This window comes from Phyllobates terribilis, unplaced genomic scaffold (genome assembly GCF_046119375.1).
Source record: "Phyllobates terribilis strain yellow unplaced genomic scaffold, ASM4611937v1 Scaffold_36__1_contigs__length_13169755, whole genome shotgun sequence".
Classification (NCBI taxonomy): domain Eukaryota; kingdom Metazoa; phylum Chordata; class Amphibia; order Anura; family Dendrobatidae; genus Phyllobates; species Phyllobates terribilis.
This window is the reverse complement of record NW_027362796.1, coordinates 1,137,072-1,153,039: the sequence shown is the minus strand read 5'-3', so window position 1 is coordinate 1,153,039 and position 15,968 is coordinate 1,137,072. Positions and strand designations below refer to the sequence as shown.

The 15,968-nt window shown below is 47.0% G+C and overlaps 1 protein-coding gene and 1 long non-coding RNA gene across 3 annotated transcripts in view; one reads left to right on the top strand and one right to left on the bottom strand.

Moving 5' to 3' along the window:
* Positions 1-506: 506 nt before the first annotated feature.
* LOC141182763 (uncharacterized) overlaps positions 507-15,968 on the bottom strand; it is a 28,243-nt gene continuing 12,781 nt past the window's right edge. For both annotated transcript variants that reach the window (XM_073660868.1, XM_073660867.1), the window contains 3 exons: positions 7,035-7,276; positions 6,500-6,675; positions 507-3,933 (listed from right to left, as the gene is read on the bottom strand). In XM_073660868.1, coding sequence (XP_073516969.1) covers positions 2,310-3,933; positions 6,500-6,675; positions 7,035-7,276 — 2,042 coding nt within the window. In that variant the 3' untranslated portion in view covers positions 507-2,309. The remainder of the gene's footprint in view (positions 3,934-6,499; positions 6,676-7,034; positions 7,277-15,968) is intronic.
* LOC141182764 (uncharacterized) overlaps positions 1,640-15,968 on the top strand; it is a 30,851-nt gene continuing 16,522 nt past the window's right edge. The window contains exons 1-2 of the long non-coding RNA XR_012257968.1: positions 1,640-2,021; positions 4,163-4,301. This is a non-coding gene — a long non-coding RNA (uncharacterized lncRNA). The remainder of the gene's footprint in view (positions 2,022-4,162; positions 4,302-15,968) is intronic.

Genomic DNA, 15,968 nt, shown 5'->3' with positions numbered 1-15,968 from the left:
GCCATGTGGGATTGTGTTGTGTCCCTCATCTGCTGGACCCATTGAACTCATCCAAGGACTATTTCTATATTTTCCCTGGCGTCGGATTACCGGGAGACACCCCCGGACTTGTTTCTGCTGTTATGGACTCTTTGCGGACTAGCAGAATTACCTTCATTCGTGCTGTTCCATTTTCCCTGTTCAATCCAACGAGATTTATTTGATCATCGGCCTGGTGTCCCTTCCTGCTCTGTCACACACCCCGTCACAGCGACCACTAAAAATTTAGTTCTCCAGGCCACCTGGAATGCAAAACCACCACAGAAGGTTGTGATGCACCAAGATTGCCAAAGAAACACTGCTGTGACCTAATAAAATAGTCTGCAGGAGGAACACGATCCACATTGTTGCAGATCTATTATTGTGGACATTTGTGTAGATACTTCTGGATTTTTTGAAAATATAACGTTTATACACCTTGATAGTTTGATCTCTATCAGTTACTGGTCATTAATGCCACAACAAGCTTCTCTCAAACTGTTTAATTAAAAAAAATATAAATAACAAAACATTGACAAAGGCAAAACGTTTGTACCAGAGTAACCTGTGATTTTAGTTACATATAAAAAACATCTATATGAAGAAGTTACTGACATTTGTAAAATACAAAAAGTAACAAACAAATGTAACATTACACAAAACATGTTGCTCATAGTTCCTGCCATTAGAATGAGGTCTGTATGTAGTACACTAAGATGGCACGGATCATCCACAATCAATGGAGGACTTCTGAGATATGAAGACTTTGAATTGATATTGCGTGTCATGGTGCGCAGGAGTAATGGCAGAGATCACATGGATCAGGTCACACAAGGAGGCAGGATCTGCTTTGAATGGTTTTTCCAAACAAAATACATTTTCATCAATAGATCTTGGGATAAGGCCGGCTTTCTTTCAGCTTTCCCGGCCCATTAAGATACTTTGTTCTGCCCTCAGCAGTGCAGAGAGAAGTGCACCTGCGCAGGAGCGCAATGGAGGAGACTGTGTATATGACATAGGACGCGTTATCCAAATGAAGCAGACCAGGACGCCATTCACAAAATAGGAGGCGTTGTGCCCAGATCAGCAAGGCCCAACAGACCAGGCTGCCCCTCCAGTGAGAATAAATGCTGTTTTTTAAATTATTACAGACTGGCCTGGGGACTTGTATACAGCCTTGTGGAATAAGGTGATGGAAGGTGAACATGATGGGGGACGACTACTGGGCGCTTCACAGAGAAGGTCCACAGCCTTGTATAAGACAAAAGGGAGCGAGAGAAGCTTTGAAGGGAATAGGAGCAAAAATTAATTTCCAATAATGTTGCCGAATGACTGGTGAACACATTTTTATATATAATAGTGTAAATTTGTGGGTACAATAAAGAGGTCTCTTGTACATGTAGCTTATACGCAATTTTGTGTGCATTTTTTAGGGGGGCAAAATCAATACTTTTGGGTGGGCAGGGGGGGTCAGGGCATAAAAAAAAATAAAAGTCAGTCATTGGATTTGAATAAATTTTCATAAAGCCAAATTTTACATACCTGTATCATTATTCCAAGACCTATTAAAGTGTATATTGTTCATGTGATAAACCCTTTACTGTTTTTGTTTGTAGCGAATATGTTAATGTGCAACAGATATTATACACACACACATAATATGCATATATAAATAGAATAGTAAACAACTATTTCAAGCCACTTAAAGTGGTAAAGTGCAAAGAAAAAGAAATCCAACTCGTAAATATTAAATTAAAATTAGTTCCATCAAGTTTGCTATAACCTAAGGTCAGCATTGGAAGACAGTATGATTATTTAACAGACATTTGAAGAGGAGGCCGGGCATTTGACCAGACCTTTCTATCAGCCTTGTCCAATTGTAATCTTCAAATCTACAGGAGAAGACTGATGGATGGGCCTAGTTACATGTGCTTTCACCAGCAGCCATTGCATGGAGTGGAGAACTGTGCAGTCTGTGAGGATAAAGTGTCAACTGTATAATAGTAAGTACCACAAAAATAGGTCCTCAACACATCTGATTAATCTTTATTTTATGTGCCTGACCTTATTAACTTATTCTGCAGCCACAATAGACACTGTAATACAGCAGCCATAAGAGATAAATAGTGCAAAATTTTCAATTACAACTAGTTTGCTAAATATTTTTTTCTAGGTCATAAACGTATGAATTCAAGAAAAGTAACTAGCAACTAGCCACAAAAGGTGGACAAGCTCTAAGTGTGAGATAGATATATATAATCTCTATCTATATCAAAAACACCCAACCCTACCTAAAGTAAATTTTTGTTTTTATTCTCTAGGCACATGGGACAGTAAAAGCGTTTTCTTGTTGTAACAAGTTTGTCATCTTTTTTGATATTTACACATGCTAAGTGAAACCATGATTTGCACAAGGAACATTCCACCATATGTTCATGTGCTTTGTACACGTGGCAAAGGCAGTAAGTTGTAAGAGTTAACCTTTTTTTATATATTTTCTGACGAAGCTTGGTTTCATAAGGAAATAATTCCAAACGACCCTTTTCTAGGCATAAAATTAGATGACTGCGCATCTCAGCCTGGTTAAATTCTACACTCTTTAGATCTACACCTTCGGCTAATGCCACTGCATTGGCAATTGCAAAAAGCCCACAATCATTTGCTCCATTTTGTTTCTGGCAACACATAATTGTAACATCCAGAATTTTATTACAGCCGTGGAAAAGTGGTTTGTACATTTTCAAAATTTGTTTTTTCAGAGTGTCAGAAATGGAAGAGGAGTGCAATGAGTTAAATACAGTGACCGAATTGTTGTTACATGCTGAAACTAGCCAATGTGCGCCAACATGGTGGATCTGGATGATATGGCTGCCAGTTACCAAAGGAATGTCAGAATGGGCCAACACTACTGTGTCCATCAAACCTGATACTTTAGGGCATGCTTTTATAATTAAATTCTGGCACGCATTAATTATATTATCGTCTAACCATTCTTGCTCGGTTATCAAGGCACGATCCCTGAAGCTCAATTTTATATTCTTTACAGTGACCCACACACAATCCAGCTTTTCTGTTGGGGGTGTTTGTGGGGTAGCCCCTTGTCCATCTACATTCACAGTTTCCCATACATCAGCTGTTTTATTCTCTGCCTTAGATCCTACTCTGTGAATGTCCATGTTTTTTTGTTTCCCATATTTTCTTACAGGAAGCTCCTGTATAGCTTTTGAGACTGTTATTTTTGGTGCTGGTTTCAGTGGCAAGCCACCTTCTTGGGGGATTTGTTCCCGTAATTGTAAATACAAATTACTTAATTCAACAGTGAGATGTTTCACAAAGTCTTGATTGTCCAAAAGATATACTGAGTCTATAAATCTTTTTAACACTTTGACACAATGGCGAATCAAATAGGTCAGCCGATTTCTCCTCCTAGAGGGCAATTCGTGCAGTGTTGGATCTGAACGGACACTATTTTGTGGTCTACACTCGTGTTCTTGTAAACCATTGTCACAATGCCTAGTGTTTGTGTCCACAAAACAATCACTATCCAGGATAAAAAGGGGGTTTTCAGAGTATGCTGGATTAATGTCATGCCACTGCCAATTTGCAACACGCAAAATTAAACACATGTGTTTACATGGTAGCAGAAATTTCTGCCAGTCTTTGCATGTGCAAGTGGGCCCATCCAATCCAACACAAACAGTATGCATTTTTTCTAAGTCAATTGCAGACTCGCTTTTAACTTCAAAAAGTCCCTTATCAGAGTCCAAACATTTAAGGTGTGACAAATCAAGGCCACTGTAGTAACGCTGCATTACATGGTCAATGAATCCACGAGGCCGATTTTTTAAAAACGATGGGACTTCTACGACGTATTTTCGGTAATAGTCAGAACTCGTTAAATTCATCTGTACGTATCTGTGAAAATAAAACAAGTCAGTTAAAAAAAAAAAAGCTGTTAACCTGAAGGTATAGGGTGAATTGACAGGTTAATAGGGTTTGGAAGCCGCACTGAAAGCCCTGCTGCTGTGAGTAGAGATGGGCAAACTGCTCGGTTTTACCCGGGTTTGTGAGCGGGGTTGCTTTGTTAAAGCAAACTGCTAATAACCATACTGATTATACTTACCGAGTCTGCGTTGTCTTCCAGCTCTGCTGCGGTGCTGCATCACTTTCGGGGGGAATAGTCACGTGACTGGCCACAGCCAATCACATACACTCAGAAGATAAGGGGCGGCCCAGAAGTGACGCAGCGATTCTTCACAGCAGGAAGAGAGAACGCCTACCCAGTAAGTATATTAGGTGTAGTAACTATTTGCTTGCTTTAACGGAGTAACCCCGGTCACGAACCCGGGTAAAGCCAAACAGTTCGCCCATCCCTAGCCATGAACAACTGAAGATGTTTCCTTAGCAGTGCATCAGTAAATAGTGCGCAGTGGCTGTAAACACATCCCGACACTGACTGACAGCTGGCTGTACAGTGCATCAGTAGAGAGGTTGTGGCTTCAAAATCTATCATTTGCCAATGGATGATGTGGATATTCATGTGATTAAAACAAAATTCTAATTTCATTAGTCTGCTACAACAAACAGAAAAAAAAAATAATTTGAAGTTGAAACACTCACTCTGGGGTATCTATACACCCATTTTTTGTTTTGTCATTTAAAAACAAACAAAAACAAATACAAGAACCTGTTTAATAGTAATAAATGAAGTTTTAAAACATAGCCTTCAAAAATTATGTGAAAAAAAAAAGCATTATATTTTGGACTTTTTGGTCCCATTCTTGGTTTTGCATAAAGTGGTTGTCCAATGCTTGGACTACTCCTTCTCACTCCCCATGTTCAACCCCAGAATAATAAAGCCTATACTCCCCTCTAGTGCCAGTCCGGTTCCAGTGATGTCCGAACTCGCGTTTCCATAGCCCAGGTGCCATTTTTATGACATGTGAGCTTCACAACCAATCATCACCAGTTTCCTTCTCCCCACCTTCAAATTCTTAAGTGAACTCTGCATCTGCCACCCACTTCATATCAATTGCTCCTGCATACCAAGGCAAGGAGAATGAAGGTGGAGGTGACTAGTCTCGGACCTTGCTTGTCATAACAATGTCATCTAGGCTCCAGGAAGGATCGTTCTGACATCGCTTGAACAGTGCCGGCCCAAGGGTATTTTTTTCTTTTTAGATGGGTGCGCACATGGAGAATAAGAAGTGGTTGTCCTACAAGTGGACAACCCCTTAAAGCTGGAGACACACTGGGCAAAATGCATGCGATATACTCGCAAGAGTCTCGCATGCCTCACCTGGCACGACCGCCAGCTCTCTGGACAGGAGTGTATCAGGTGCATGTGTTTCTGTAAAGCTGCTGACCCGATCCTGTCCAGAGAGCCGGTGGTCGTGCCAGTTGAGGCATGTGAGACTCGTGGGAGTATCTCACATGCATTTCACCCAGTGTGTTTCTGGCTTTAAAGCAACATTCCATGCTTTTTTTTTTTATTTATTGCACCACTGGAGTGGTGCTTTAAATTTAATTCCCCTGCCTCTTGTCTTATACTTACCCTCCCGACCCGTGGCTTCATCCTTTAAGTGCCGCGTCACTCCTATGGCAACATCTTTTGTATAGAAGTCCGAAGTAACCTCACAAGTGTTCAATGCAGTATGAGAGGCAGATCTAGGCTCTCGTAAAGATGTATTGATTTGTGACCTACAGCAACCCCATAAAAAACTGGAGCTGCTGGCAGATCCCAAATCTCCACTAACTGTAGTAACGCTGGAAACAGATGAAAACTGAGGCAGGTGAGTGTAAAGACTGGAGCCAGAGGCCTTGCATTTAAGCACCACTGTACTGTTAAAAAAAAAAAAAAAAAAGATAAATTGTGCTTTAAGTAATGGGCAACCCGAAATACGATCCATGATGCCTGAATCACAGGCAGCATAAAAGATACTGGCTACATTATATTGTAGATATCTTGGTTCATAGTAACTCTGTAAAGCATGCTGGTACCATGTGTCTTAGATGACAAGTGCTTGAAGCACGTCTGTCCACAGAAAGCTTCTGTACATCACACTTCAAAAACTGATAGGGAGAGACCTGTCAGTCATACAGAGCAGGACAGGGAGAATAGTTTGGGGAAGGACCTGCTGTTTGCACTTGTAATCTGAGACACGTGGTTCCCAGCATGCTTTTCAGAGTTACTAAGAAATGCTGCAACATCCTGGAGTAAGATAACACATCTGCAATATAATCTAGCCAGTATCATGTATGCTGCCTGCAGTTCGGGCATCATGGATCTGATGACAGGATCCCTTTAAAAAGGAATATTCAAAGATTAAATTGATTTACTAACTAGAAAAAAACCTATGTGAAAAAATGCAGGTAAATGGGAGAAGAAAACAGCTAAAAAATATTTAACACTATTGGTAAGGTTAAGTTCATGATATGTATGATTACAGGCATACACTAAAAAGTACTGAAAAGGACTTACTTTTGATACATATCTGTGAAAAATTCAAAATGCAGAACACGGATCAACTGGCTTAAATTACAGTTTTTCAGACTTGATAGATAAGAATGCTTCAAAGTCTGATGTTGCCTTTCTAGACCATTGTTGGTATTGATTCCAAATTGTTGTGTCCCAGTACGATACACATGTGCCCATTTCTTGTAAGAAAAAAAAAATCATGTTAGAGCATACTGATACGGCAAAGCAGCCCTATAAAGTAACAATTAAAAATAAAAAAATGGTGTTATGAAGACAGATTTTACTTACAAGATATAGATAACATACAGCTTGTTATGCCAAGCAAGCCTTTAACCCTGCTCTGCATATTGTAAAAACTATGTTTCTTTGTACTTGATGCAAAAAATATATGTTGTTTTGAGTAAAAATTTACTTGCCTGTGATTAGGTAGTATTTTCAATCAGATTTGAAATATTGGATATTAATATAATCATAATGACCCATAAAATAAATCTATAGTATCAATAAATCTAAAATCAAAAGATATTTGTTGGTTTACCTTTATATCCGGTAGCCATTTATGTGAGAACCACATTCTCAACATCTTATTTCTCTTCCAGACATTGCTAGATGTTAGAGTAGCCAAGGCTGTATCATGTTCTTCTCTTGAAGAAGCAAGAGCTATGCCCCGAAGCAAGGCCAGAACTTCTTTTTTATTTTCATGAACACCATGCACTTTTTGGTTAACCCATTCTGTCCAAGCTTTCTCCCGATGAAAGTCACACAACTTTATGTCAGCATCTAAACATAATATTTTAAAGAAAGTTACAAATTAACTAAACTATTACTTGTATCTAATATTTAAAGGGGCTGTCCTCTACTCAGCCAACCCCTTCTCAGTTTCTAAATTTACCCACAACAAAATAATACCTACATAATTTCTGGCACTGTTCCAGAGGTCAGCAATGGCTCTCCCAGTGCTTGCATGACATCCAATGTGTTCAATTAGCAACCGCTTCACTCACCCCTCCTAAGAAATCAGAAACCTGAAGTAACAGCAGTGGACACTGGATATGTCACACAATACCTCCCTGCAAGCAATGTTACAAGAGCTCCAGGAGAGACAGTGCTGAAACGGTCTCCAAGTAGTGGATAACCGTTCTAACCTATGCATGACCAAAAAAGGTCCAGAGCACCACAATAATGAAGATTTGCTTAAAAATGTGTGGGCCAGTACCCAACATTTCATTTCAAAATATCTATTTTTAAACCATTATCAATGTAACTACCTTTACTCTAAACTAACAAAACACTTATACTTATCTAGCTAACCCCCCCTTTTTTGGGGTTGAGGAGGGGGGGGGGTGGCGGCGAGGGGAGAGAGGGAATTCCTTCACTTTGTCTTGTCAAAGAACAGGATGTCACAGGAGACCAGGGTTGCAATTACATTTCTTCATCATCCCTCACCTGTACTGGAACACAATGCTATCAGGAGGAGGGGCTGCAGTTATTTACTATAGGAGTCTTGACTCTCAGCCGTCACAAGACATCCTGGATAGTGATGAGTGAACTTTGCTCGAACGTGTTTGCCCATTTCAGATTCGGCAAGAACATGGCCGATTCAGTTTGGGTTGGTCAGACAAGACCAATTTCCAAAAAAGTCAGCGAACAAAGGTTTGCTCAGTGAGTGATCGGATTAAAAAAAGCATTACTGCGTTTAAGTGATGCTTTTCTTCTACCTTCTGACTGTGTAGGATAACGGGTAGGATAGCGGGTGGGATGTGTTTGCATGTGTTTGTTGAGAGGAGGGGTGTGGGAACAGTAGTGTCAGACTATTTTTTTTCTCTTGCACGGCATTTTCTGTGTGCATGTTGCAGGTCAGCCGCCAATCAGGGCGAATAAAACATCCATAAGTTGAAGACACAAGGGCTTGTGTCATTTTATGGCTGTTTCTTTAGATACCAAAATCACGTCTGTAGGGATATAAGAAGCAGACATTTGCAGTCGCCACCATTTTCAGTGTTACTGGTTAGACACATTGCTGCTGCACTCCGTACAGCTCCATCCGCGTTACACAATTAGATAGCTAGTACTCCATCGCTTTTTAGCATTTTGTGCCGAGAACAAGTGTAATTCCTAAACCTGTGTGTGTTGCCAAAGCTGCGGTTTTTTTTGCATTCAGGAAGCGATTGCCATATCCATCAGTTTCCCCTAAAAAGGTTGAATTTGGCCTCAAACAAGTGCTTACCAAATCTGTGTGCAGAAAAGCCGAGTGGGAAATCCTGAGTAGGGATGGGTGAACTTGTGGTTTTTACCTGGGTTCGTGACTGGGGTTGCAGTGTTAAAGCAAGTTAATGGCTAATAATCAGGCTGATTATACTTACCATGTCCGCGTTATCCCGTTCAGCTGTGCCGCGACGCTGTGTCAATTCCAGGGAGAATAGTCACGTGACTTGCCACAGCCAATTACATACACCAAGATGATAAGGTGCGGCCTGGAAGTGACGGAGCGATGCGTCACACCAGGAAGAGAGAATGCGCACCCGGTAAGTATATTAACATTATTAACTATTGGCTTACTTTATCGCCGCAACCCCGGTCACGAACCCAAACAGTTTGCCCATCCCTAATCCGGAGGTCGTGGTGGAAAGGGGAAGGGGAAAAAGTTTATTGTAAAGGGGAACTAGTCTTGGTGTTGGAGGTGTATGTGGGGGTAGGTGCTACTGGTAATATTACTGAAAGCAGTAGTAACCAAACATTGGCTTATCGTCGTATCCCAAGCGAAGTGACAACTTCTGTTACTGGATGGCCTACTCCAGTCTCTGTTTGCCAGCAGCAGAGAAATACGAGTTGTGGATGAGGCCCAGAAAGAGCTTTTGCTACAGTTAATGGAAACCACTGCATCAAGTGGCCTGTCCTGTTCCTCCACCCCATCATCAAACAGTACAGTCCTCAGAGGTGGCGCCCCAATTACCCATGTGTCACACTCACAAGTCTCCAACCGCACAAATGACTGGGGAAACACAGATGACGGCTTCTGCTGAGATGTTCACACATTATATTCCATGGGCATCAGAGGTCTGCTCCAAACATACTCCAGAGGAGGAAAGCATCTGAACCGATGCCCAAAATCTTTTGCAATCTTTCTCTGGAGATAGAGGAAATTAGGTTCTAGCAGAAATCAAAACCCTGGTTGCCAGACGTTAACCCCCCGGGGTAGAGTTGATGGCGATGATGAGAGTCAGATACCTGAGGAAAACCCGCACTGTACGTTCAGAGCAGCAAGTGTAGGAGGGCGACTCATGGCGAGGAGTTGGACAACAGAGCGGATGATGAGGTTTTAGATCTGACTTGGAATGAGCCCAGAGTAACGCAGCTGACCAGCTCAGCAGAGGAGGAAAAAAGACAGATTTTGGTAAGAACTTACCTGTAAAATCCTTTTCAGCGAAGGAAGGAAGAGGGACACAGATCCATTACTAGTGGGTAGGCGGAGCTCCACAGGATAGTTCACCTCAGATTAGAAAAAAGTGACGACCGGCCCCTCCAGCTTAGACTCCTCCTACTCCCATGTCCTTCAGTCCGTACACAAGCTAAGGAAGAGCAGACAACACCAGCGGAACAACACAACCCCCTCCGAAAATTCAGAAATGCGAGAGAACAGGTTATGCATATAACAGAAAAAACACACAGTCCCAGGCACTACTCACTGGACCTGACAACTGCGATGAGCTGGCAATGCTGGAACAGAGCCCTAGATCGCCGACCCCAGCCCAGATGACCGCCATCAGAGAGGAGTCGCGCCGCATCTGGAAAACAATAATACACTTCTGCCATGGGAGGGTGCTGTGTCTCCCTTCCTTCCTTCGCTGAAAAGGATTTTACAGGTAAGGTCTTACCAAAATCCGTCTTTCAGCAGCAGAAGGGAAGGAAGGGAGACACAGATCCATTACTAGGGGGACGTCCCAAAGCAGTCCAGAACTCAAGGGTGGGAAACCGTGGCAGAATCGCCAACACCCCAACAACTTAGGCAAGCGCGCAACAAGAGCCGAAAACGAGATAAAGAGATAACCTAAAACCGCCGCCTGCAGGACCCTCCGTCCCAAGGCCGCATCGGCGGAAGCACTCACGTCCACTTTATCAAATTTAGTAAAAGTGTGAACGGAGCGCCAGGTAGCCGCCCGGCAGAGCTGCGCTGCCGAGGCCCCCTGACGAAAAGCCCACGACGAACCAACAGCTCTCGTGGAATGAGCTCGAACCTTAACCAGACAAGGCTCGCCCTTGAGCTGGTACGCCTCCAGGATAGCCGAACGTATCCACCGAGCTATAGTATCCTTGGAAGCCCGCACACCACGCCGACGACCAGCAGGAATCACAAAAAGAGTGTCCGACTTCCGAAACCCTTGCGTGATTGTAAGATAGAACTTCAACGTCCGCACCAAATCCAACGCGTGCAAGGCCCGCTCCTTTGGACTCTTCGGTTTCGGACAGAGGGAGGGCAACACAATGTCCTGATTGACGTGGAAACGCGACACCACTTTAGGCAGAAAATCGCAATGGGTACGAAGCACCACGTGATCTGAGTGGAACTCCAGAAAAGGGGGCGAGCAAGACAGTGCCGCCAACTCAGAAACCCTTCTCAAAGAGGTGACCTCCACCAGGAAGGCCACCTTCCAAGAAAGCAAGTAAAGCGTAGCTGAATCCATAGGCTCAAACGGTCCATGCTGAAGAGCCCCCAAGACTAGATTGAGCCGCCAAGGAGCCACAAACGCCCTCCGAGGCGGAAACTGACGTGCAACCCCACGAAAAAACGAATGCACATCCCTGCGCGAGGCAATAGCCTTCCGAAAAAGCACGGATAGTGCAAATACCTGACCCCGCAAGGTACCAACCGCCAGACCCTTGGCCAAACCACATTGCAGAAAAGCCAAGACGTTGGGAATGGAAAAAACCCTCGGGTTCCTTGACGATCCAGAACACCACGAATAGAAGGCCTCCCAAGTTCTGTGATAAATGCTAGTCGTAGCTGGACCTCTGGCCGCCCGCAAGGTGGCAATGACCTCGGCCGAAAACCCCCGACGGGTCAAGATCTCGGTCTCAAGTGCCACGCCGTCAAACGAAGTGACTTCAGGTCCGGATGGCGAATGGGCCCTTGGGTTAACAGGTCCGGGCGAAGAGGCAGTGGAAACGGAGGCGCCGCCAGAAGAGACCAGCATTAAATACCACGCCCTCCGCGGCCAATCCGGCGCCACCAAAATCGCCAAAATTCGTTCGAGTTTGATCTGCCGGATCACCAGAGGAAGCAAGGATACCGGCGGAAACATGTAGATCAGCTCGAAATGGTCCCACGGGGCTACTAGAGTATCTACCGCCACAGCCTCCGGGTCCCTGTACCTGGACGTGAACGTCGGAATCCTGGCGTTCAGCCTGGATGCCATCAAGTCCACTTGGGGAGTCCCCCAGCGGGAGCACAGCAGTGCAAAAACTTCCGGATGAAGACTCCATTCTCCGGGATCCACCTGCTCGCGACTGAGGAAGTCCGCCGTGATATTCAGCACTCCTGGGATGTGAATCGCGGAGATGGCTGGAACCCTGGACTCTGCCCATACCAGGATCCGAGAGACCTCCATCATGAGTCTGGAACTCCTCGTCCCTCCCTGATGGTTGATATACGCGACAGCTGTCGCATTGTCCGTCTGAATCCGGACCGGCAGACCGCTCAAAGGGACTGTCCAATGTCGGAGGCAGAGAAATATTGCTCTCAACTCCAGGATGTTGATAGGCAGAGACGACTCCTCTGACGACCAGACCCCCTGAACCCAGAGATCGTTCCAAACCCCCCCCAGCCAGTCAGGCTGGCATCGGTGGTAATGACCGACCACCGTGGGAGGAGGAAGGATTTCCCCAGGGATAAAGCCTCCGGACGTAACCACCATCCAAGAGACTCTCGCACCCTGCGGGAGATACCGACAGCGATCCAGCGAAGCCGCCAATCGATCCCAACGGGTCAGAATAAGATTTTGGAGACCCCAGGAATGAAATTGTGCAAACGGTACCGCTTCCATTGCCGCCACCATCAGACCCAGAAGGCGCATACACTTCCGAAGGGACATTGCCATCGCCAACCTCATAGCCTGGACATTGTGACGAAGGTTCGCTTGTTTGTCCGGAGGCAGGGACACCACTGCCCATACCGTGTCGAAAAGCATCCCCAAGAACAGGATTGACTGCGACGACTCCAATGACGACTTCTTCCAATTGACCAGCCACCCGAAGTCCTCCAGGTGCTGAAGGGAGAGATCGCGAGCTGTCACCGCCACCTCCGCTGTGGGCGACACAATTAACAGGTCGTCCAGGTAGGGGAGAATCGTAACTCCTTGCCTTCGATGGAGCGCCATGAGCGGCGCCAGAATCTTTATAAAAACCCTGGGCGCCGAGGCCAACCCGAATGGTAGGGCCACAAACTGGTAATGGGCCTGACCTATGGCGAAACGCAGGAAGCGCTGGTGAGCCCTGCCGATAGGGACATGCAAATAGGCGTTGCGGATGTCGATTGACACCAAGAAATAGTACTGTGACAGGGCCGCCACGACAGAGCGAAGAGACTCCATACGGAATTTCCGGGTACGAACATGAAAATTCAATTCTTTGAGGTCCAGAATGGGGCGAAACTTGTCCTCCTTTTTGGGGACCACAAAAAGGTTGGAGTAAAACCCCCTTCCCCGGTCCTCCGGCGGAACCGGAACCACCACACCCTGCTGCAGAAGAGAGTCGACCTCCCGCAGCAGTCAGCTTGGGCTTGGACGGGATGTGAGACTGACGAAACCTGTCCGGGGGTCGAGAATGAAACTATGAAATAGCCTGCCGACATAACCCGCGTCACCCAGGTGTCCGATACGTGGGACGCCCAAACCGACCCAAATTGTAGCAGATGACCTCCCACCCGAGAGCCCTCGAGTGGGTTCCTGGCGTCAGTCCGCCTTAGCGTGCTTTTTGTCAACCTCCCGTTTGTCCTGACGGAAATGTTTCCAGGGTGTACTGTATTTCTGGGTTGTCTTTCTGGAAGACGAGGGACGACCCGATCTCCAAGAGGGCTGACCGAACCGTCCCCTGGGCCGAAAGTACCGACAACCACTACCGGCACTTGACTTGCCAGATGTAGAAGCCGCTGCTTTCCGCTGCGGCAAAGCCGTATCCTTGTCCTTGGCCATCAGCTCCGTGAGGTCCGAACCAAAAAGCTGACCGCCCTTGTACGTCAGACTCCACAAACCTTGTTTGGATACTGCGTCTCCAGTCCACTGTTTAAGCCACAGTGCTCTCCTGACTGTGATGGCCGAGGATTGAGCCCTGGACAGAACCGAAGTAGTATCCCGCACTGCGTCCCTGCCATATCGGGCCGCCTCTTCCAACAGCTGGAAGAGCCTTTCCACCTCAGACAGCGGAGTCCCATCTTGCCACGCCGTCCGCAGCTGATCCAACCACCGCAGAGAAGCCTCACCAGCCCACATGGCCCCCAAGGCCGCTCGGAATCCATGACCCGCGGCCTCGTAGATGGACTTCGCCGCTAACTCTGTCCTTCTGTCCAAAGGTTCCTGTAGACTCGCCTTCCCTTTAAACAGGAAGCAAAGAAGATTTGCTCAGCTGAGACAATGGTACGTCCACTTCAGGAGAGGGAACCCAATTAGCGATAGTCTCCGTGGAGCAGGGATACGGGGCATCAAAAAACCGCATCTCCTGGAAGCGTTTATCCGGACACAGGAGTTCCTTCTCCACCGCCTCGTTAAGTTCATCGTGCGCCGGCAGCGTCGAACGAGCCCGACGCGACTCCTGATACAGCCGGGCCGACTTGCCAGGGAGCCTCGTCACCTCTTCAGACAGCTGTAACGCCTCCCGCATAGCCCCAATAAAAGAGTCCACGCGGCCCGAAAGAGAAGCAGAGCGACCCTGCCGATCCTCTTCATCAGAATCTGAGATCTCACCAGCAGAGTTTGTCGGTGATTCCGAAGCCTCCGACACTGCGCGGAGGAGACAGCGCCACCACAGGCCTGTGGCGCTTCTTGCCTCGTGACGTCGGTTGGGACTTAGCTGATACCCAATGACCCAGGAGGTCAGATAGACTGTCAATGGAGCGTGTGAGCGCCTCCACTTTAACATCACTGAGACCCACGACCAGTGTCGAACCTGATGCCGTCGAAGACCCCGGCGCATCAGATACGCGTGACCGATCCTGAAGCGGACCGGGGGAGAGGTCCGCGCCCCCTAGTCCCTGATACGACATGCCCCCACACAGTTGCGAGCGTCGCAGATAAGGCGGTAATAACCCCTTACAATGGGTACAGTAACCGAGGATGTGTGATTCCGCTACCACAGCCTGTTCCTACACAGAAAATCACCAAGCACTGAAGGGTTAAAGCTCCTCCTTAGAGGGAGAAGAGCTACCCCAGCTGCCTGCAGAGCAAAAGTTAACCTAACAGACTAGGGTGATTCACCCTCTGATCCCAGAAGCATGCACATCCAGAAAGGGTTAACTGCCCTGATGAGGCCAGACCCCGTTCAGAAGGGGTTAGCGCTGCTGACCACGCAATACACCTTTGACTTAAAAGGACAGAGATGTGCGAGTCCCAGAGCCTCCTCAGCAGAGGTAGCAGCGCCGGATATAGCACACCCTGTCTGCCTTAACAGGCCAGCAGTAAGGTGCTCTGCGCTGCAATAGTGAGAAAAAGGAATCTTCTGCCTTAAAAGGCAGAAGTGACTCACCAGCTGGCCGCGGTGACTGCTCTTCCCGGTGTCTGGTGGTGTAGAGAGCAGGGAGCAGGAGGCGCTGCACGAAGTATGGACGCCTTCAGAAGGACCCGGAAGAAGAAGGGGCTGGGTCAGCTCCAGCGCACGCTTCCTGCCTGAGACTAAGATGACAGGCAGCAGAGAGGCGCGAAGCCACGCCCCACGCCGCATACTAACGGAGTCCGCGGCTCCTCCGTCCCTGCTCCCCTGCTAGCAGAGAGTTACACAAACGCCGTATGCAGCGGTGATATCCTTCCTGCAAGGACAAAACAGCAGTCACCACTTGTAACAGTGGCTGCCGCCGCAGCCGCTGAAGCACTCAGACCTTGAGAGCACTTACCCAGCTGAGCGCCACAGGGACCCCCAGGGATATGTGGCGCCGTGGCCCTTTGCTCCCCCCCACGGCGGAGCGTGCAGGGACCCCACAGAAGCGGTGTGCGTCTCCGCCAGGGAGAGCCCTGTATCCCCCGGGGCCGGCAGGCTTCTGCGGGGACCTCCTTAGGGGGTACGCAGATCTGCCAGGGGAGGGTCAGGGGTCCCAGCAGCGCCGAGACCCCCTGAGACCTCTAGACCACGGGGGGTCCAGGTCTCCGGAAATGATAAAAGAAATTTTTTTTCTGAGGAGCTGCCAAGGCAGCGACTATCCTCTGCGACCTCAAATTTTAGACTGAAGGACATGGGAGTAGGAGGAGCCTAAGCTGAAGGGGCCGGTCAT